The 23419-nt window shown below is 38.3% G+C and overlaps 1 protein-coding gene and 1 long non-coding RNA gene across 2 annotated transcripts; both read right to left on the bottom strand.

Moving 5' to 3' along the window:
- Positions 1–946: 946 nt before the first annotated feature.
- LOC148739696 (uncharacterized) lies at positions 947–2392 on the bottom strand. The gene is made up of 2 exons (XR_015996965.1): positions 2074–2392; positions 947–1198 (listed from the first exon to the last, which is right to left on the bottom strand). It is a non-coding gene; the product is annotated as an uncharacterized LOC148739696 (long non-coding RNA).
- A 9432-nt stretch (positions 2393–11824) lies between these two features.
- LOC148739695 (WAP, Kazal, immunoglobulin, Kunitz and NTR domain-containing protein 1-like) lies at positions 11825–22407 on the bottom strand. The gene is made up of 3 exons (XM_088750101.1): positions 21814–22407; positions 21191–21305; positions 11825–11967 (listed from the first exon to the last, which is right to left on the bottom strand). Exons 1-3 carry the CDS (start codon positions 22049–22051, stop codon positions 11892–11894), a joined length of 429 nt encoding a protein of 142 aa, XP_088606227.1. The 5' UTR covers positions 22052–22407; the 3' UTR covers positions 11825–11891.
- Between the last annotated feature and the right edge of the window lie 1012 nt (positions 22408–23419).

Below are 23419 nucleotides of genomic sequence, written 5' to 3'. Positions count from 1 at the left end.
CCAGGTTGGTGTTCATTACCACTTAAAATGCAGTATCAAAGTCTCCTTTTGACTTCAGTCTTATTTCTCTAAAATCTTATAGGTATAAGTGATCCATTTTCATAAAAAAGCAAAACTCTCCTCGTTATTTTAATCTGACTTTATTCAGTCTTAATTGTTTCCAGGGGATACAAGCCTAGGGGAAAAGTTTGGGTTTTGTCCTCACTGATACTATCAGCTGTGCAGGTTCTTATGAATTTGTCAGATAACTCTCATAACTTAATAGGTTGCAAAAGGTGTATGTGATGTTTTTGGGCTGTAAGAAGGATGGATGAAGTCAAATATATTTTTTCTTAGGAAAATAATTGATTCAGTTGTGATTTGTTAAAAAAACTTTTCAACCAAAACCTAAACTTATGTGAACTTTTACTTTTTGCAACTACATTGCACCAGCAGTTTAAGCTCTAAAACACTCAAAGGAATTGAACTCGATTGTACACGCTTTTGCATTTGGAAAATCAATCAATGTCACTTCCTTTCACACCACACAACCATATTAAGACTAGGGTGCTTCCGTCTAAGTTAGAGAGGGAAAAATGACAAGAAAAGTTGTCTCAAGAACTTGCTCTACTATTGTTTTCCAATACATTTTCCTGCTTGACTTTTTTCACGGGAAATCCACAGAGGCATGTAGCAGCAGTCATCCACTTCAAACAGAAAACTACTGAACAAGTGCAGACAAAATGCCTCTCTGGTTGATCTATGTAAAAGCCCAGAAACGGCCCAAAAACATCACATACACCTTCAGCAACCTTGCATTTCAACCTATTAAGCTACGAGAGTTATCTGACAATTTTATGAGAACCTGTACAGCTGATAGTATCAGTGAGGACGCTCTCATCCTGGAAGCTTAAACACTCTTAAGGAATGTGACTGATCACTTCTCACATTCATTTTCAATGAAATCTGGACAAAACTTCTGAAAACTTTATTGGAACTTTTATTGGTAATTTTACCAATTTTACAAATAAAGTAGACATAACTCCCATATAGCATATTAGTCTAGGCAAGTTGTGTACAGAGAACAAAAGACTAATAATTTAAACCAGTAGTAAGCTTCTGGGAATAATGACAAATTCTTGAATAACAGCTTGCCACAGTAAATGTCACTGCCAACCATTCTGTCTATACTACCAATTATTGGGTCACTTCACATTACCTTAAACAGAAGAGAACATAAAAGTTAATTCATATCATCAATCTTAATAAATAAGAGTTTCATGATCACGACATATACAGCAAAGTGAAATATAACTCAAATGGTTTGAAATTCATAGTGCACTTCGATTCAACATTCATTTCGCAAGGCAAAGCATTCTACTGAAATGAACAGGACAGAATACAGCTGACGCCATTCGTTTCGAATAACACATGAACATGAAGAAAAGGGCACCAGTTTAACTCATGAGACAAAGCCCACGCATTTTTTTGAAGTTAATGGACTAGTTAGACCGAAAGCTAGATAAATAAACAATGAACTGACAATAGAAAGGGATTTGGGGGCCAATTGATAAATAAGTTTTACCGAAGTTTCTCCTCTAGTTAGCACATGAAGCTCGAAAAGGCAATAATAAAAATTACCGCCAAAACACAGTAAAAAAATAAGCTAAAACCGTAGTTGATTGAGGTAAGATCATAACCGTTGTTAAGACACATGCCTACCCACCATATTCAATAGACTTAGAGAGCAAAAAGGCCAAAGACGGTTTTGGGTCATGACTTGAAAAATTCACCAAAACCTCCCGAAAAATAATTCGCCGAGGGTTGTAGTTAGAGCAACTTAATCCTGAAGCTGGAACATTTTTTAAAGCTTTGTGTCCTACATGACTGTAAAGAGAAGGGAAAGACGATGTTATTTAAAGTGATTTGATGCTTGGGGGCCACCTCAAACTTAACGCAATTTTACTTCGAAGTTGAAGTAAAATAATATCAAACTCTAAATTTCTATCTTTACTCGGATCAAATATCTCACGATCGTCTCCACAGACAACTTTGTCATTCACAAAAATAAAACATCAACATCTTAAGACTAACCTTCAAAGTTTGTTGTCTCATGTGTACATATTGATCTTCAGTAACTCAAATCTCAAACTTCAAGTTTTCGGGCTTTTTTCGCGTTTTGTTCGCACTTTGATCATTAAAATATCCTCAACCGAAGAGCCAGCAAACACCATGAGTATCCACAGAGTTAGAAATGTTGGTGAACTTGTCATACTCCTTCATCCATATTCACAAAATATTACAAAAAGGTGTCGATCGTCGAGTGAAACCTCGCAGAGACGCGTCGAAAACTCTACAAATGGCGCCGAACGCGACAAACTAATTCCGCTCGCGCATGCGCAGACAAAATGCCTCTCTGCTGCTGTTAGGGAACTGTTTGAGCCTGTTCCGACGGGGTGCCAGAATCTCGCCTGGATTTGCTCGGATGGATGGGCCCTTGGCGAACATCTTTTGCATCTGGTAAGCATTCCCAGGTTGTTTAATCCAAGCTCGTACGGTTGGTTCACAAGTCCTCTCTCTGTCTGATTTTTCCTAACTTAATAGTCTAGAATAGGAACAAAGTGGGTGGCAAGCTCTTGACAGAGTGTCGCCTGGAAAAAATTCTTTCCGTGGCTTGTCGCGTATCTGCTACTCACACTGCTCCAGTCGCGACAAGAGGCACTGTAGCCTAATGTGAGCTGATGCTAATAGCTTCTGCAAAATAGAGACCAGTCTATTGCCGGATGGCTTTCCAGTCGAACAAATATCGGTGGATAGGCTTTATGCCAAGGACTGGGGCTAAACTTCCATTTCCATCTGCGAGTGCTTTCTCTCCGCCAACAGGAGAGTCTTACTTAAATATGTCACTGGTTAACAATGCTGCATCAATAAAAAGCCAAGCCCATTCTTGGACACATCTCCTTGGCCCTCTGTTGGGTCACTCTAGCTGAAAACACTGGTGCTTTGGAGGCAGCGTCTGATCTCTTCAAAGCGAATTTTCTGCTAATGGATGCAGATCCACCCACCATTCTTGTGTGTTAGGCAGCATAGCGACTCCAACATTTATGAAAGGTTTCGTAGCCTTATAAATCTCTGTACTTCTGGCACTTTGGTCGCTCTACCAGGACTATTGCGTCAGCTTTCCTTGGAACTGCCTTTCCCTTGATTCTTCGTCATCACGCGTCCAATGAATGGCGCTTCCCGTCAATAGAATTCTAGCTTCTCATTAATCATTTTGATGTGTTTTTCCCAACTATGGTCTTAGTCTAGTATGGAATTTGTTTAACACTCATAAATCGAGTTCGTCTCGCCTTGGCGGTAATTATTTCAAAACTTCAAAACTTTATCGGTCCTACCTTTCTCTTCATTGGAGGCGAAGGGTAAACCAGATTGGATATCAAGGGCTTCTGGCCCGATACATATGATGAAAGTTACTAGTCCAGCCTCAAGTGTAAATTATAACCTTTTTTTTAATTCTTTGCTAGATCTCCGAGAAGATCTAGGCTCGGAATAACTGAGAGATTTGAGGATTTGCTGCGGTGTTTGAGGTTTGGAACTGATGAGCTGCTGCTGCAATCTGCTTGAGACGTTATAAAATGTCAAGGTTCTGTTGCCATGTTTCGGTCCAAAGTTAGGCTAAATTCGACTAAATTCCATTCACAAAGCTTGTATATGTCCTTTTTAGAAGTCATTAGCCAAGGGTGTTACTGGCGCGTGCAGCAAAAATACTGGTAATAAACTGAGGCAAGAACGTCGCCCCGTCTTGTTGTGCTTCGGAAATGACTTAGTAGTCGTTGCAAAGAGATATCAAAGTTATATGTGTCCTTGAATATTCTAAACTCGGCTCTTTAAAGATCGCCAACACTAAGTTTCAGTTTCAAAAATATCTTTAAAGGAAAACAATATTATCCTCTTTAAGAGTCATGCAACAAGCTATAGAACTGATACGGCAACTAAGATGATGATATGAATCCACATGAGCGATTAAACTTTATAATTATTCTATTCCAGTTGGGTCTCGTATCTATTGATTCATCAATCAATATTACAGCTAGTTAAATCACTTTTGTATGCCATTTGTGTCGCTGTCATTAAATTTTAACTAGATTTCAGCTCTACTTATTCTTCTTCATAATTTTAAAAGTATAATTTGGAGATCGTCGTCGTTTTTCCCCTTGTTTATTGAATATTTCTTCTCATTCATGAAAGTAGGTCTCTTTTGAGCACCACCTTGTTCGATTTACAATGCATCTTGAACGTATTTATGGCGAAACCATGCATAAAACAAGCGACACAAGGACAAAGATGTTTAGAATGAGTTATTGTTTAACGATGAAAAAATTAATAAATTCAAACTAATCACCAATGAAACGGTTCTGCTGAGGAATAATACTTCATTCTGTTTTTTTGTTTATTTTATTTAACAGATCAAGTCGCTCAAGACTGAATTCAATTAATAGATTTAAAAAGTAGTGTCGAAATAAAATTGATCATCATTTTCTTGTGTAGCATGAGAATAACTTTCTTGTCTTAGTTTTCATCGGCGCTCACTAGAAATTTTATTGCATCAAAAGGTGCAGATCCGAGGTAATTCCTACAAAATCACGGTAAAAACGACAATGACAACAAATAACAGAATAATACAGTTGGAAAGCTTGGTAATATTTCATTTAATCGACTGGCTTACACTTCAACATACAGCATGTTTATTGATGAAGTAAGGGAGGTGGCACTTAACTACAAGTGTGTGGCTAAGGAAATCTTAAAACCCCCATAACTTCGGTTTCTCGACCCCTGCGTCCATCAAAGTTTGTCGGCTTTGTTCGATCCATGTTCCCTTTAAATGATTCATGCTATGTACTACCTTCAAAAAAATGTAGGTTACATAACCGTGCTGTTTTGTGACCCATCTTCTTTAACGAATATAACACTATTATGTCACGCGTAACACGATCACAAGACTAAAATAAAAAAGCGTATCTAGTCCCAAGAATTAGATCGTTTTCGAGTTTTAGCATCACTTTTTTCCAAAAGAATTCATTATGGACGACCTGGAGTATGCGTTTGATGAAAGGTACAATAATTCGAAAATTATGGACCTTTACGTGTAAGTGGATATAAATGCACATTTTCTTGTACTGTTCACCACCTGCTTATCAGAAAAATAATTCCATACTCCAAATTATAAAAAATGTCAATCTCTATCCTTTCCTCGAAAAACAATTTCGGGTGAAGAGATACGAAACTCCTGCGGCGGTTTGCTCGGTTGCAGAGTAAGTTCCCATCTGTGATACAGACGCAAGTTTATTTTTGCTGACGCTTGTCGCTTAACCGTCTCCCAGTTAGCTCAATGGATAGAGCGCTGGACTGTTGTGCGGGGGGTCGAGGGTTCGAGCCCCGGCCGGACCAAAACTCAGGATCTTAAAATAATTTAGAAGAATTTGCTACCTTTCTATAACATCAAGAAATGGTTAGATATTCTAGTCTTCTCGGATAGGGACGAATAAATGGGGGTCCCGTCTCCTGCAGGGTTGGGGGTAGGAGACGTTAATTTCCCACGCACGAGAGTACTGTGTGATGAATGTCCTCCCCTGGGGTGGGATGGGTGGGTGTACTGGGCCCGCTGTAATTGACGCAAGCTGTTGCGGTGTCCCTACCGGTCGCGAAGCTAATAAAATAAAATAAAATAAAATAAGCTGTTGATTAAAATAATTAGACAACTGCTTTGCCGTTTGCCCTTTGTCTCTCGTCTTTTAAATTAAAAAAAGATCCACCTCATTGACATACGAAAAAAATTGTATCTAGAATTTCGTATAGTGGAACCGTACGATGAAAGTGATCGAGAACAGCCCATCTTAAACTCAATTTCTTGCTTCGAAGCCTGAGGTACAAATTTACAGAAACAAGTATTCGGTTCAACATCAAAGATTCCAGCTCATCCAGTTACTTTTGTGTTCATGCAAGTTGTTACTGCGCTCGATGATAAACTGGGCACTCTAAGTACATGTCGCGGAAGACAACAGTATTCTGGGCGGTGGTCTGATCTTTAGGGATGCACTCGTCCTAATCCTCTCTGTCCTGTCTTTGAGTTCTTCTGCTCTTTCGCGATTAACTGCGTGTGGGGCCGACTTAAGCAAAGACTCGTCCTGTAGCTGGTGTGTTTGAGAGGTGATGTACACAGTGAGGGATGAAGTGATGAAGTGTGCTCTCGAGTTGCTTCCTGGCTTGAATTAACATGGTACGGGCCTCCTGGGCGGACTGGGATTGCAAGGATGTCCTTAATTATCTAGCTGATCACATCTGTGTTCGTTATTAGAGAATAAGTTTCTGAAATAATGCATTCTCCTGTGGTTCTAGTAGATCCTGGATGACGGACAGTGTTCTCAGGAAGTAAGTCACCGATGTGAAAACGGCATAGCATGCCTGTGGCCGTGTCTGAGGGAATTACGCCAATTAAGCTACTTAACTGATCCTCTCAGAAACGTTCTTACTGACGTATTCGTCTAGACAGTCTCGAATGTCTCTTCTCTCCCCTTTTTATGTTAGTGTTCGTTTCCTTAAATACTTCTTTCACATTTTCTTTCTTGTATGACCTTGCGATAGTCCAGCAGTTCATGTCGTTTGTAAGGTAGAAAAAGTATGGATCCAGAGTACTAAGCATGCCCCACTATCTCTTGATCTCTGTAGTAGTGCCTGCCTCACACGCGTCATCGGCGAACCAGCACTGCTTTACTGTAGACGCCTTCTGTAGACTCGTGATCAGAGGCTGGATGCTAAGAGAATAAAGAGCTATAACGATCGGATCTGCCTGTGTGGTCTCTTCTTCTGACAGGATTTCTTCACCGTCGGTGTTAAGTTAATAGTGTTTATAATATTTACTTCTGTTTTTATTAGCTTCGTAATCAGACATTTAAGCACCATTACGCGCCTATAAAATCTGAGTGGCCTTGTCAACCCTGTACTTTTGACGTTATTTGACTCTAAACCAGGCCTTAATTCAAGCGGGACTGCGTAGTTGTGAGCAACTTTGTTATTTTGTTTCGTTTACGTTCAAATGAAGAGCTTTTAAGAAGCTTTTCTCTAGCACACTGAATTTTGATTTCAAGGTGATATAATAATGTTTCATACCCAGCATTTGTAGGGTTGGTTTTGCAAGACTGGTAAATATACGGAAGAGAATTGAAAGGAAGAAAGGATTATCAAAGACAGGTGGAACAGGGATTGCTACAAGTGTTGAACAGAAGTAAAGAGATTGTGCAGCTAAGGAAGTCTAAGAGTGCAGGTGACTAATCCTAGCCTCCCCTTCCCCACCGCTTCCCCTTTGGCATCCAAACGAGAAAAGTAACTTCTTCGGCGATCAATGCTGCTTTTCCTATCCATAGGACATCGCTGCAAATAATATGTAACTTACAACCAATGCAGCTTTGTGTTAACAGCAAAATTGCCTTGTGGCAAGCCTTGTGACTGGTTTTTGTCCAAAAATTATTAAAAGAAATTATGACTATCAGTAAGAAAGAGTTTTTACATCTGAAATTTAATATCAACGTATCTTAGGACTTAGGTTTAGAATAAAAACTTACACCCAAACCAACTTGGTGTTTGTACTGAAAACATCTTGTGGCAAGCCTTTCAACCGGTTTCCATGCAAGAACCTATCGAAGAACGAAAGTCATAATTTCTCTACACTGCATTAAATACTCTGCATACCTATAAAAATGATAAGTATAGAACTGGACAACGAGAAGATCAGAAGGGGAGCCCAGTCTTCCTAGTTTGTTTCTAATGACAATAAAGCCACGCATTTGGTAAATCTCCAGATCTACATGATAAGCATTAATTAACAGTCTCTCCAGTTTGGCTCATTTTGGTTAGCTTCCTGTGATTCGCCTTTTCAGATGGTTGTGACTAACTTTCATAACAAGAAATTGGCAACACCAGCCGAATTTAGAAGATAAGAATTAAGTTGTCAAACAAAACGTCAATTCTTCATGGATTTGATGATAAATTTGAACTTTTCTTTGTAACTTACAATTTACCCCGATGACCTGCAACATCCCACTTCTAATTTGACTAGGTAAATTATGTGTCATTGCAATATATCATACAATTAAAAGAAAGTTTACGTTTGTGGGCATAAATGAGTCTTGGGCCCGACTCTGACTTATTTTAGCCCAAGTCCCTGGACGAGGATTATAATGAGCTCTAGGAGGCGCCGGAAACATATCACTTTGGGGGTATCGGACCACTGGTTCATCACCTGAATTACTGTTGTAGACATGTGTGTTACCCTCTTTAAATGAATTTGATATATCGTTATCATATCATGAAAGCTAAAAATAAAATAAAAGTCTAAATGCCAGCTTAAATGACAGTCTAAACAATTACGCAAGCAACAAAAATTGAATGGTTTTTATTTTCCCCGATGAAAATAGACCATCAAGCAAATCTGTCTAGCAATTAAAAGTTCTTGTTATTTGTAGTTTTCCAAAATTGTAAAAATGGTTTATAGGGAGGTACGAGCTTGATAAAAGCTTATTTGTTTATTGGCTTCTCGCATCTATTCTCACTTTTCGTTGGTTTCTTTTGTTAGCTAAATATATATACGGCCGCCAAATTTTCCCGCAGAAACTTCCATAAGTCTTTTTACAATATAATATCACCTTTCTTTTCATGAAAGTTTCTTTTACTTTTGTTGCCATTATCTTTTTATTATCGTTTCCTGCAATGACAGCGTGGGCGATGTTGCACCTAAAGGTGTAATTTATGCAGTGACACAGTGTAGCCAAAAGGAAGGAAAGACTATTGTTCTTTATTACGAATGTTTAGTTCCTCATAATTCATTGAGAAATTAAGATTACCGCATTAACCGTTTGCAAAAGTACAATAAGATACGTTTAGGTCAAGTATTAGTGTATAAAAATGTGGTTTGTAGTATTTTGAAAGCAATTGCAACTTACAACGAATCCAGCTTAGTATTGTTCTTGAAAATATTCTTTGGTAACGTCTTCAGTTGGTTATCATTCAACAGCCTAACGAGCAATGTATAACATTAAAAAGGAAGGAAAAAAGGAAAGACTCTGAACGATCTTAAAGGTATTGCAACCTAACAACAACAACTAACTGTATCACCATCTGTCTATCTTTGCCTCAAATTGGGTTCCGCCAACTCAAGTGTATTAAGGCTAGGCTACCAAATTGAATATGCAACATTTCATAAAATGCCATTTTTGAGTTTCTTCTATTAGTTATCTTAAAATGTGATGTACGAATGTGGCTCAGTACACAAAACATATCACGTAATTTGAAATAACATATGACGTTTTGTTGTCAGTGACGTCACAAAGCACGTTTTCCTAAATGGGGAAAAGTTTTAAACCTTAATCCTAAGAATTTTCGCTACTTAACAGATATATAAACCTTGTAAATCGTGAATATGCCTTTTAAGAGGCCTTCTCTTGTTTTCACCCGCTCAATTTCGCGTCAAAAATAATTTTGCCTAAAACTCTGTCAACAGAAAGACGTTATTTAGGAAAGAACTAAATTAGATTTTTGTTTGACTCAAAATAATTTTCTGACTGCATTAGGGGCTATTTTATAGAGAGATTAAGCACTACGTATTTTTTCCCGCGAACAGCAGAGAGGGTCTCGTGACCTGACATTTACGGCGTTTGCCGTTTGCCGGCCGCCGTTTCTACTCGAGGAGGACATTTTTCCCTTTTGTAGGAAACGCGAAAAGGCGAGTGTTTGCAGCCCATTTTACTGACTATATTTCTACATTTTTATCGCTTGCTTTTATAGCTAAGCTTCGTTTATCATCTTACTTCTATATGACCTGCTTGTAAAGCTAATATAATTCAAATTCAAGCGGAAAATACATTACTTCTTTACATCCATTATTTCTAGTCGCAGTGAATGGTGACCGGGAATATTTGCCTTTGGAAAATTAAACCGTGTCGTCGGGAAGCTTAAACAGACGAACATCGCAGACGGAACGGCAAACGACAAACGGCTAGCCGACGTTCAGCGTTTGCCGTTTTCGCGGTGCTTAATCTTACTAATATTTCCCCAGTCCGTAGGAACGGTTGCAACGTCTCGAAAATTGAAAAATAGGCATGTTTTGTAACATTGTAAAATATTTGATTCCCATATTTAAGCCACGAAATTTTATATCAAATTGCTTAAAACCTTTCTAATTTTCCAGGAAGGTTAGAATTTACCTCTCAATATATTTGAAGAGACGAATTTTGGCATATTCTGACCACTATGAATCGCCATCGGCCGATGGCCATTAATAGTTTTGATTTAGACGTTAAGTTATGGTATTTGGAACCTGGTTGACAACTCTGTCCTACACAGCAATTAAGTTTAGACCTTTATAGGTAAACAGATGCAAAAACCCCGGTACGTTTTCTACATTTCAAAAGTTATGAGCGTTTGCGTGCAATGGCATAAACATTGATGTGAATCACGTTCCACTGTAAATAATCGTACTCAAACCAGATTCAGACCTCAACCAATAAATCTTCTTCAATTATTGGTTCCAAAAACAAGATTATACATTCTAGTTCGCGATTTTGGATGCACCAACCAATTTTCACTCACACGGATTTATTTCCATGGGTGCTGTTCGTTCTTTTTAAAGTGCATAGTGAAATCAAGGAAGAGAAAGTTCTATCAGTGACAGATTGTACTTACAACCCCTTTAGCTTTGTGTTAGCACTGAAGATACCTTGTGGCAAGCCCTTTAGCTGATTTTTATCCAAGAATCTGTAGGATTGTCACAGACCTTTTAATAACTAATTTGTTAGTGATAACCGGAGGTTAGGATGTGCAGGTGAGGACGATACTTGGTGTTGTTGGGTGCAAACCTTTTTGACCTAGTCTGTTAATCCTTCGATCATACGAGTTGTTTTCAGAACTTTTCCTAAGAGCACTTATATCGATTTGAAATAAGTCTCCATTGTCTGAATTCATACCACCAGGAAGTGATGTAAAAAAAATAAGCCTGGAGGCGTTCTTCAGTAACGACTTTGGATTATCGAACGTGAATTTCAGAAAAGTTACCTTACAAGCTGGAAAATTTTTTGCATTTAAATTTGAGCCAAAGTCATAATAGGGAACAGAAATTTCATAACAGTGTCTTGGAAACCAGGCTTTGAACATTTTGCAGAAGTTCTGAAGACCTGATGACCTGGAATAATGTTTTTGAAAATAAGTTCAATCTGTTTTCTCGATTGTCTCTGTTGAAGAACTTGAAACAATTCCATATTAGGTATTCCGGAGGGTTTTCTGTCTATTTATCACATCGAGCTGATTAGGCAGAATGACTCTGTATTTTTCAGCCAAATTAAACCCTTCTGCACCTTTGTAAGCGAAGAGTTTGTAGCGTTCTTTTACATTTGAATTGGCAGCGAGCATATAGGCTGAATTTGGGCTGGCTTCAACGAAAGACTTGTACTTACAATGTACATAGCGACAGTCTCGCTGTGTTCGATAAGATTTTTAGTAAAACAAGATTAACCTCAAAGGGCGCAAAGGAACAATCAAACTTCGTTGATCATGAGACGTATATAAATCGCCTATATATGAAAAACACCGGCAGCAGATCTGTCATGCATCCTTAGTAAAAAACCCCAAAAAATTACGATTTATCAGTCATAGTCCGTGAATTTATACTATTTACCGAAAAGTATAATTTCGTCACTTCTCATTAATAGAGTCTTTCGTTATAACAAGAGCTAGTTATCAAACTTGCATCAGTCATAGTAAGTGAATTCATTATGAAATAAAGTAAATAGGCATGATTTTTTATTATGCAATGGTAGAAGTGAATGTTTATTATCTATAATTAGATTAGGGAAGGAATTCGTTGCTTACAGCCCCTCCAGGTGAGAACTGTTAATGAAAATGTCCAGTGGTAAGTCGGTTAACTGGTTGTCACTCAATTTCCTATGATGAAATAGTTACAATCATGTAAAAACGTATATATAAGTTAGCATAAACTAATTTAAAACTCCCTATCAATATATCTCGGCAACTCGTACAAAAAGAGTGGCTGTCGCGGTGGTCAAACGGTTAGTAAGCTATACTCCGTGTTGACCTAGTCTGGTCATTGTGTTGCCATCAGTTTGATATATACACTTTACTCTCACAGTTTCTCTTTCCACCAAGGAGTATGAATGGGTCTGACGATCTCTCTAGGAAATTTGACGAAATGCTGCTGGAAAACCTCGCAACGGACTGGCATCCCATGCTGGTGGTATAGGAATACCAAGTCAAGTCCTCGTTTTCTGAGTTCGACTGGTCGAACTTCCAGTTCGTTTCGTCGTATTGTTAGTTCGATTCGTCGGCTGGCCTCTTCGACTCGTCGTTTTACGAGTCCGACTCGCCACCGACCACATCGGTTCGTCGTTTTGTCGTTTCGTCGTTTCGCCATGGCGTTTCGTCGTTTCGTCGTTTCGTTATGTCGTTTCGTCGTTTCGAGTTGTCCACTCAAGAGGAGCTATAATTCAACCTAAATTACATGAAGCGTTCACTTGATTCCATACACTCTTACGTGAAGCAATAATGTGGTATCTATTATTTGCCCTCTGCCGAAGGAAATGGATCTTTTGAAGAGCTACTTACGGCACAGCATAGAATTCGTCTTGGGTCGAGTGAATGATCGTTTCTATCAAAGTGACAATGGAATTGGATATCTTATAATACACCTCGACAGAGTCTTGTATATCTTAGCTCGGGCATCTTCGTTATTTAACATTCCTCGTCAGCTGGAGTGTTTGTTCAATGGGCCATTCCATTTAAAATCCGCACCCCCCTATTGAAGGCTTTCCTGTGACAACCCTCCAGAAAAGAAATATTTTAACCCCCTTCATAATTTCCTTAAATTACCCCCCCTCAGAATTCTATGTAGCTATCAGGCTACACAATTGAACCCCCTTCGGAATCTCCTTAAATTACCCCCTCAGAATTCTATATATACACCTATATGTAAATAAATATAAAGTTCTTGATATATATGGTTAGAGAATTACCACACTCATCAGGCAATATCAACGAATGACTGTTACATTACACAAACTGGCAATAAAAGCTTACATGGGATTGCTATGGGATACAAAAAAACAGTTGCTACAGTTGCTAGATAGGCTATATACATTTAAGAACTGAAAATAGAAAATAGTTGCTATGGTATTTAAAGACCTAAATCGTGTGTTACTGAAAGATTGCATTATTTTGTCACAAAGTTCTTGAGAAGGTATCAGTACTGTCTGCAGTTAGATATAGCTCTTTGGCATACAAAGCTTTGCTTTCATGTCCAAATTGAGCACTCTAACTAGGATGAGTCATTGCTCTGCAATTGCGCATGCTCGCTAGTGTACTCTAGTTTGAGCACTCTGGCATGGCTTAGACGATACCACAAAGGTTGGATCGTTTGGGGTGACCATATTGGTTCTCCTCCATCCTAGCATTAGCACTGCACTGATGAGGCCCAGAAGGCCGAAACAGTACTGTCTGCAGTTATATACACAGATATATATAAACAGTACTGTCTGCAATTATATACACAGATATATATATATATAACAGATACCTATATATGTAAATATATTGAACCTCCTTTTATATATATATATATATATATATATATATATATATATATATATATATATATATATATATTTATATATTTAACTGCAGACAGTACTGTTTCGGCCTTCTGGGCCTCATCAGTGCAAGGTGAATATCGAAGGCGAGGTGAATATCGCCCGAAGGCGAGGTGAATATCGTTGAATAATCCTCGAGACGAAGTCGAGGGGATTATTCGACAATATTCACCGAGCCTGAGGTGAATAGTTGTTTTAGTATAATTTCAGAGCTAAGCAACAGAGAAATTTCTAAAATCATAACATTTTAGTAACATTTTATTAACATTCCATTTTAACATTTAATATAAACCTCGCGGAGCGGTTTATATAGCGCCATATAAGGAACCACTGGACCAATCAGATTGCTGGGAACTTTTTGCTCAGCTCTGAAATTATTCTAAATATATATATATATAGGTGTCTGTTGAACTGTTCGGTTGCCTGATGAGTGGTCGAGTACCATACGAAACAGGTCTGTAGCAATAAACGGTGATTGCTTGAAAAACCTGAGCTTCTGTGAAGTTATGATTTGCTCCTCAATCGATTTAGTCAAGCGCTCTACAAAATACGTTCTACCCGCAAAAAAAAAAAAAAAAAATATGGTATCATCTAAGCTTCAATTTTCTGTATAACAGTGCTCAATACCAGGGCTCAACCTAACGATAGCCCACTAGCCACAGACTAGTAGAAATTCAGTTCTGGGTAGTGGTTTTCAATTTCTACTAGCCAGTTTGGCTAGTAAACAGACTTCAATTGTCGTAATATCTAAAAACATCTAACATGTCACTAGCCACTTGGCTAGTAAGTTGAAAAGTTAATGTCGAGCCCTGCAATACATAAAGATAGAGCGCAATCTATGTTGGTAGAAAAATACAATGACTACATTTTTATTCCTACAAGTCTGTTTCGTGATTACTCTTGTATTTCTCTACCCAACACATATGTATACATATATATGTACACATATTTATGTATATATATTGTGTATGCATATATGCATATAGGAAGTCTTCCTTTTGATTTTCCGTATAGCACGATATATGTTGAGTAGAAAAATACGACAACTACATTTTTATCCCTGCAAGCCTGTTTTGTGATTGCTTATTCATAGGGGATTTTATATGAGTGAACAATCACAAAACAGGCTTGTAGGGATAAAAACATAGTCATCTTATTTTACTACTCAACATCTACGTATGTACATATAGGTATGTATATATATATACTATTTGAAACCAGTTCAAGACATCAGGAGTGATTGATCGTTTTATTGCCACAGTCCTGTTTCGTATGACCAAAGATTAGTCAAGGATGTTGCCTGATGAGTGTGGCCAATCTCATAAAAAAAAAAAATATATATATATATATATATATATATGAATGAACCAGTCACATCTCAAATATGTTTTTAATGAAATCTTTGGGAAATAAGTTACTGCGTCAACCAATCAGATTTGGTTTGCAGTATGAACTTTAATCTTCAAGAACTAAGTTCCCCAGCAAACTAATGATGTGGAGGATTATATGCTAAGTCATTTCTTAATTAGGGTTCGTCTGTTTTATTTATATCAAACCAAATAAAACAGACAACAATAGATGAGACATGCAGTAATGTTTCACAACAAATGCTATCTTTAGTAAATTATTCTTCTTAAAGGCTGTATTATTTTCATTTAGCCCGCAATGCTTACAAGCAGGCGATATGTGTCAGTTTTTATTGACGTAAAGCAATAGATTGTTTCAGGCTTAAAGTGCTAGGCCGCGCGTAAACGATAACCAGGCTAGTTACTGTTTATACTTATCTTACGAGTGAAATTAAAAATATTTAGTTGGAGCAAAAAAGCTACTACAGTAACTGTGAATCGCTTAATTGTTAACGCACTGATGAAAACTAACAACCACGGAAACAGTTGAAGGTTATTGGCTGATTTATTAAATTCGATTCATTAATTCAATCATCTTGTATAAACATTGACGATTGGATCGATCCGTTGATTACTTTAGCGGACAAAACAACCGTACTTTTCTGAGAAAAAAAAAATAAAAAGAAAGAAAAGAATCTTGTGGCAGCCACTGCCACATATCTTTAATTTCAATCAGTAAAAAAATCACGGGCCATAAAATGCCTTCTGTGGTATATCGTTCCGAGGCAGTAAACTTCAGAGGTTTGTTATCAGATGTAAGTTGGAGAAAACCTAATGAAAACAAAGTTAGGTATGGGCCGCGCAGGAACACAGAAAATTTGAAACCGCAACCGGAAAGGAAACTTTTGGTTTCAACTGTCAGGGTCGCACAAGGTGAAAAATATGTCAGTGATGACACTTTGATAAACCAGACACACGTTTATTGACGTGCTATGGGGAGAGAGCAGTGAGCTGAAAAAGGAAAACAAACGTTAAAAAAATGCGTCCCGTTGAAGCATTGTTAATAACGATCACGGTGATGCTTATTCTTCATATTCAGCTAAATCACGAGCACTTTTTTGTCTTTCGTATGATCTATGAAAGGTGGGTTAACGCTTGTTTAGACTGATGCTATGATGAGAGCGAAAAATCGACGTAAGCGAAGTTTACTTGGAGCGCCATATACCTGGTCAGTTCCGCGGCCAGTCGAGTCGTTTGCTGTTTACCGACAAGCGATGACAGTTACCGCTGTGATAGCTATTTTTTAGCCCGAGTTTTTCGAAATCTACCTGCCCCACCCAAGCACTACGGTGTCTTTGATGTTTTGGCCGGTTTTCAAAGTTTTTGCGAACTGGAAAAGTTAGGGTCGCATTAGGCAATGTTCCCAGATGACAGATTTTTACACGAAAGTAACCACATTTACACCAAACTTTGTCAAGTGCGACCCATGCCTTAATCGCATTTAAATGCATTTTTCCGTGACTCACGCAAAGTGAAGAAGTGACTTATTCCTATGCTGTTGATGTTTCCGCGGCACTTGCATTAGTCCCCGCAGTTTAACTAGCGAATTTAGTATTTCCAATTTATCTTGGCATCAACTTGCTCCATAACTCCAGCTCCATGTTAACAAACAATAAAAAGCACTCATCGGAGATTTTACTCAAGTCAGCAAGGCCTTCAATTCGGGGGGAATATAAATGTTGTAATATGTGACTGTTTCAGCTATAAACTGGAAGATTTTACGTCAATATCGTGTTCCTTCTAAACTGCAAATTCGGCCAGAATCATAGGCTCCGCGTAGCCTCTTGTTTTGTAGTAGAAATCAGTTGCATACCTTGTAATTCATTATAGAAAATTTTGGATGTTCTGTGGTCAAACGCTGCAATGAAAACAAGCCTGATAGCATAAAATTTTGTAGAAATCGTAGACAGAAAATTCCACCAACGGATTTGCCGTGCTCTCTTTTTTGTGCCAAAAGCCGAATATTAAGAAAGAAATCCTCAGTAATGACTGTCAAGTCGTCTTCGGTGAGTGTGCAAATGATCGTGCCCGCGTGATAAAAAAATCGTGACCTTATTAGGCTTCCATATGAAAACTTTCGTACAAAGCAAGAAGATTTTACAAGCTTTTTTATCACGAATGTGATACCGTAAGGACTTGACCAACGCTTTATCACCTAACTTTTCCTGCATATTTTGACACTGGATGTATGCTAAATTGGAGGAAGTCAAAACTAGTTACCACTGCATTTACAAGGTGAATTTAATGTTGTAGAGCGTTTTCAAGGATTGATAGTTCCAGTATTTTTAGGTTTACCTTTTGTTTTATTAAATCTTGCCTTTTCGCCCCTACGTGCTATTTTGACAAATCTATAGTTTTAATCATTCTTTTTTAGTGTGTGCTTGAACTTGGCTCAGTTCTCACCGTGCTAGATATTTTAATCCATTGTTATGGTTGAGGATAACTAGTTTTCTAGGTGGTCATGTTTGGGTTGGTAAAACTGACCTTGAGTTTTACCCACACTGAATATCCTGTTTTGGAAATTCCCACGGTCAGGTAACCCAAACATGTCTGTGACTTTTGTATTTAATACTGGGACACTCCTTGCTGAAAGTAGTAGAGATAAGCAGTGGAGAAAGAGAGAGAAAATTAGCTATAGTAGAAGCAGCACTATAGGAGAATAAAGAAGAAAATTACAGAGTCTCAGTACCTCTTGTTAATTTGCCAAGCGAGTAATAAAACCCCACAACAAATTTGGTGGAGGATCCATCTTTAACAAAACCGGTGGAGCACCCGTTATCTACAAGTTGGTGAAGTACGCTTTTGGAATTCCTACAGTCGTGAGGGGAACTTCGCTTTTATCAGCATGCTTTTCCGTTGCAAGCTAATATGAGTTTCTAAATCTGAGTGATAGCTGAGTTCTTTTATAATGATCTAGCCAACGTAGAATGTAACAGTTTATTTAGTGTATAGGTCAGTTAGCTTCTGATTTGAATGTCGCTGTTAATGATCAATTTCATGGTCTGGATTCTCAATTTCGCGTCTGTAACGTTTTCTCTTTATTATTACCGTTTTCGATTGCGTTGCTTTCATTTTTGGGAAATTTGGCTCATGTAGTATCTCTTAAATATTCATCCTGATTACTAGACAGCGAACGCGAGCCCTGGCTGAAGAAGCCGTTCGCCAGGAAAGTTTAGCTGTAAGTTCGGGTTCGAATGAGTGGCCAGCCCCCCCTCCACCCGTTCAGCAATCGAGAGAACCATTCTTTCATTCACTTTTTAAATCAGCTAATAGATCGCCGAGAGCCGACACCAAATCACAGCCGTTTAGTGGAATTTCTACGCCTAGTGAATGTCCTCTACTTTCTTCTTGTACCGGTAGCCAAAGTTCTGACTCCGAAGAAGATCTTATTTATGAGAGTGGCAAGACCAGAGAAAATCTTTCCAATCGTAAAAATGTAAGCGAAGATTCTCTCGAAGCTCGTAATGACTCGGTTGTTAATAGTCGACATAGTTCTTTAGACTCTCGCACCAGCCTATGCAGAAATGGAAGACCAAGTTAGTCAGTTATGCCAAGCAGTCGAACGAATGCAAGCTTCGGTTAGTTCACAAAATAGAAGCGGCGGTGTAAAATCATCAGTTACATTTCCAATTTTTAGAGGCGACGAATCCGAAGACGTTCATGAATTTGTTAAGAATTGTAAGAGGGCCGGTAGACTAAATGGTTGGGACAACGATAGTTTAGCATTATTACTTCCTCTTTATTTAAAGGCCTACGCTAGCGCTTGGTTAAAACTTTGCCAAGGGCCGACGAGACGTCTTTCGAAGAATTGTCTGAGAAATTAGTTACGCATTTTGCCTCCGGTGCTAGTGAGTGGCGCGTAAGACAAGCGCTAGGCCAACGACGACAACCGAAGAAAGAATCGTTTGCAGATTATGCCTATAGCCTTCGACCACATTGTGCGAGAATTAATTTGCCCAATTCTGAGTGGACACACTACTTTGTCCAGGGACCCATTCCCGAGACTCGCGAGTACGTTGTTTTGCAGCAACCTGAAAATTTGGAATCGGCAGAAAACTTCGCTAAGCTAAAAGAATCGGTATTGCAAGGGTCAAGTAAACGCGCAGACTTTAACCCTAAGGAAGTATCAGCGCAAATTTTGGACGAACTCTCAAAAGCAATCATCCCTAAGGATAAGTCAATCAGTGCTCTAGGTTCAGCTTCAGATCAAAACCCTCACATGAGCAAATCTGAGATGAAGCAAATTATTAGAGACGAGTTTCGCGAATTAATTGGAAGCAATATTAACACTAGACCAAGTGGTTATAGTCAGTGCTCAAACCAGAATTTTCAGCTAAGGACTTCCCGGTATCGTTTTGGCGATGCTGTTTGCTATAATTGTGGTCGAGAAGGGCATACTTATTATTTTTGTCGTTCAAAACCTGATCCTAGGAATTTTCGTCGTGGTAGTGATAGACAAAATTTTTATCGAGATAGGTGTCAAACAGTTCTGATTGGCAGTGTAAGCAGCAGGGAAACTGAAAAGTGCCCCTGTCTCGTTAGAAAATGAACCCGTGATGGGGGCGTCAAATACTGTACAAAAACCTTTAATGAAACTTGTAGACCGAAATTTATCGGGAGGATCGTGCAATGCTGATAAACTTGTTTTCAGTAAAGCCAAGCCTGCCGATATTTCAGTAGATGAGAGAGTTGATTTAGCGCAACATGTTATTGTTAAAGATAACTGTCAAACCTCGCCAAAACATTAATCTAGTCACCCTCCGCAGAGTGGTAGACAAAAACAAGGCGCTTGTTTGGAGAGTAGTATCGTCATTATTTTGTCCATTATTTTAGCTATCGTTATTAAGTTACTTGAATTGTTTGAAGTAGTCATAACAAGTACTGTGGAAGTACTTAAACAACCTCCGGTGTCTAGCAAAGGACACGCGACTTTAGTTTCAGGCGCCAGTATGCCGAATTTTTCTGCTTTGTCTGTTCAGGATAAAACTCCTTAGTGTTTATGTAAAGTCTCAAAAGAAGAGCCTCCAAGTTTTAAAAGTGCTGTTGTCGAAGAAAACAGCCTAATTTTTGAACAAGCAGATATCTTTAATGATGATATGTTAAGAAGTGACGATCTTGTTATTTCGGAGGTCATTTCGAACAACGCTAAGCAAAATAAGGTGCCCGATAGCGACAAAGCTTTATGTAGTGACTACTCGCCTTTGGCTAGCAGCGATCTAGAGAATAGTGAACAGGGGTCAACAAGTTTATCCGTCTCGAGGACTTTAAATAACTTTAGCAGCAGAGCTGAAGCGGATTCTTTTATTCAGCCCGTTAGTAATGATGTAGAGGACAAAGTTAATTACAAATCTATTTCTTTTGCGCCTGGAAGTGCTCTTATACCCGTTAGCATAAAGGGTCATAATTTTCAATGTTTAATAGATTCCGGAGCTGCTGTCACAGCAGTAAGCGCTAATGTGTGGCGAAAACACTTATGTCACGTTTACCCAGAGCTTGGTGTGACTGATTCAGAAAGTGTGACTACAGTCAATGGTTCTCGTTTGACTATTATAGGAAAGACTTTGATGGAATTTGTCATTGGTTCTCGTATATTTACTTTCGAAGTATGCGTGATAGAGGACCTGTCTTTTGATGTTATACTGGGTAGAGATTTTCTTCAACGATTTTGTTTCAAAGTTGATTTTAAGGATGGATTAGTTGGTTTTCCCTCTGAGCCCAGTCCTTTTCCTTTTGACGGTGTGCGCGTAGATGACGACAATGATCTAATTAATAAAGCCTTCATTTCCTCGGTCCATGCCTCTCATACCTTTTTGATTCCACCTCAGTCAGAAATTTTGATTTCTGGGGCACGTAGCTCCATTTTCTGCCTTTAAAAGCACACACAACCCACAATTCCTCTATTCGCTCCGACGAAGGGCTAACGCTCGAAACGTCAGCTTTTGTAATCGTTACGGTGGCCAATTTACCATTTCAACTTTTTTGATATATCCAAATTATTTGGTTTTTGTTTTGCTTTTCGACTCGTATCTTTTGACAGTGCCAGAGGTTGTTTCTTATCTCAAGTTCTTTTCGGTTTTAATCTGGTTTAATTATACTCACAAATTTGCCGTTGCAAGTGGAATTTTCCACTGAAATGAAGAAAGGCTTTTTCCACTACAGTCTACAGTAACAAAGGTTCCATTGAAGGTGTTACATTTGCAAGGGTCAGGGCACTCTGTATATTCGAGATAAGAAATTTTTGATTAATTAACTAAAGAATGACAAGATGTATTTATCGAAGCCTTCAATTTTTTAAATTTCGAATCCGCTCGTCTGAGAAAATCTCCCATAGAATATATACCTTATTTCTCTATAAGAGAAAGAGCATGGCTGAGGGTGGGAAAAATAAAAAGAAATCGAAAATCACAAGCGTGAGGAGTTAAGACTAAGTTTTTCGAGATCGACAAACCCTGCCACAACTCCTTTAAGTAATAAATTTCTCTTAAAACCATGAAAACATTAAAAAAAAAAGGTAATTGAGAACAAAATCTTGAACTCTCCTTGCTTTTCATTGTGGAGTTCTTTTTCCAAAACAACCCTATACTGGGACAAATTCAAAATTGAAACAGAAAAAAAGAAACACGTTTAGAAATAAAATCAAATAAAAACAATACGGGTATAGGCAATCTAATCACATAAATCACTGATACAGTTCTCTCGAACAGCGATAAAAGTGAACTCACTTTCAATGCTGAGGCTGAATTCTCTTCTTAATATTCCTTTACCTCTTCGTACCTCGCAGCTGTAGTTCGCATTCTTTTCTGCAGTTGCAAGAAGCTGGTACTTTATGCTGGTACTATTTTGAACAGCAACACCGTTTTTTCTCCACACAATGTATGGAGCCGGTGCACCTTCCACTGGGCACCACAAGTTGGAAGTTCTGTTTGAAAATACGAACTGCGGCTTCGGTACTTGATCCATAGTTGGTGTGACTATACAGGACAATGAATAATGAAAAGGCGCTCTCAAGACATATAATTATCAAAATAGCCATGATACACAGAACAAGCAAAATCGTCAACTTAATATGCATATGAAGTGAACAAATTTTGCATGCATATTTAAAAAACAACAGCAACAACAACTAAAAAACAAAAACAAAAAACAATTCCAGTAAAGAAAAAAGTTATTGTACAGGCCGAAGGATCATGGGACGTAGCCATCTTTCTCTTTCGTCATTTTCACTGCTGTCTACCTGTTTGTCTGTCCGTTTTTACTTGGAATATAAAGCCCATTAACTTGTAAATAATTATAGACGCTACTGCTGAAGAAAGCATAATGTTAGGGTCGTTAGAACTATAAACATATAATCGAATGAGGCCTTACACTGTAAAAAGTAAAATGTCTCACAAATCCGAGCTTTCGCCGATCAACGGCATCACCAGGGATAAGAAAGTATTCCGGGAGCAGTATGTCTATATGTAAAACGATTGTGAGGTGAAATGTGTAAAATACGTGGTTATGCAGTGGCAGATCCAGGGGAGGGTCCGGGGGGTGTGTGGTACTACCGGTCAACTGTGTATAAGTTTTTTATACGCAGTTCACCGGTAGCACCGCACGCGTTGCAAAGAAGGTCGCCAAAACAGCGTTAAAAGGACCGTAAACGACAAAGAAGCAATGGAGAAAAGGAAAGGAGACTTCATACGATATATCGCTCGCTATTTTCCTATTTAATTTTTTCTTAATTTTTTTTTAATTTTTTTCCATTATACAGTTGACTGGTGACACCGCACGCGTTACAAAGCAAGTCGCCAAAACAGCGTTAAAACGACCGTTGGCAACAAAGTGGCTACGGAAAAAATGTAAGGAGACTTCACATGTTTTATTCCCCGCTTTTAGTATCCTTTTGAATTTTTTATTTTTTTTAAAATAATTTTTCCTTTTTTTAATAGCCCTCACGTACACTTGAAAGTCGATCTCAATATGTTACTTATTGCCGTTAATGAATTTTACACCCAAAGTCACACACAGAACGCTTGGGCCGCCTGTGCTTCGACAGGATCGTATATCACTTCTTATTTAAAAACTGGATCATTGGATAATGCAAATTAAAGACTTTTTATTAGTTTAGCCATTATGGTATAGGAGCCATTATACTCTAATCTACAACTATGGTAAGCGTACGCGTCAGCTTAAAATTAAAAGGGAGCTAAAAGATAAGATTTGGTAAGACTAATATCTTGGGGGCGTTTTTAATAAAACAATTATTCCCACTCGCGCTTGTTGGATATGAGATGATTATAGCCAACTCCAGTCAGCGCTACGCGCCTCGTTGGCTATCTATCATCT

The sequence above is a fragment of the Stylophora pistillata genome, chromosome 2, assembly GCF_964205215.1.
Source record: "Stylophora pistillata chromosome 2, jaStyPist1.2, whole genome shotgun sequence".
Classification (NCBI taxonomy): Eukaryota; Metazoa; Cnidaria; class Anthozoa; order Scleractinia; family Pocilloporidae; genus Stylophora; species Stylophora pistillata.
Note: the sequence above shows the minus strand (reverse complement) of the source record. Positions and strands in the feature narration are given on the sequence as shown.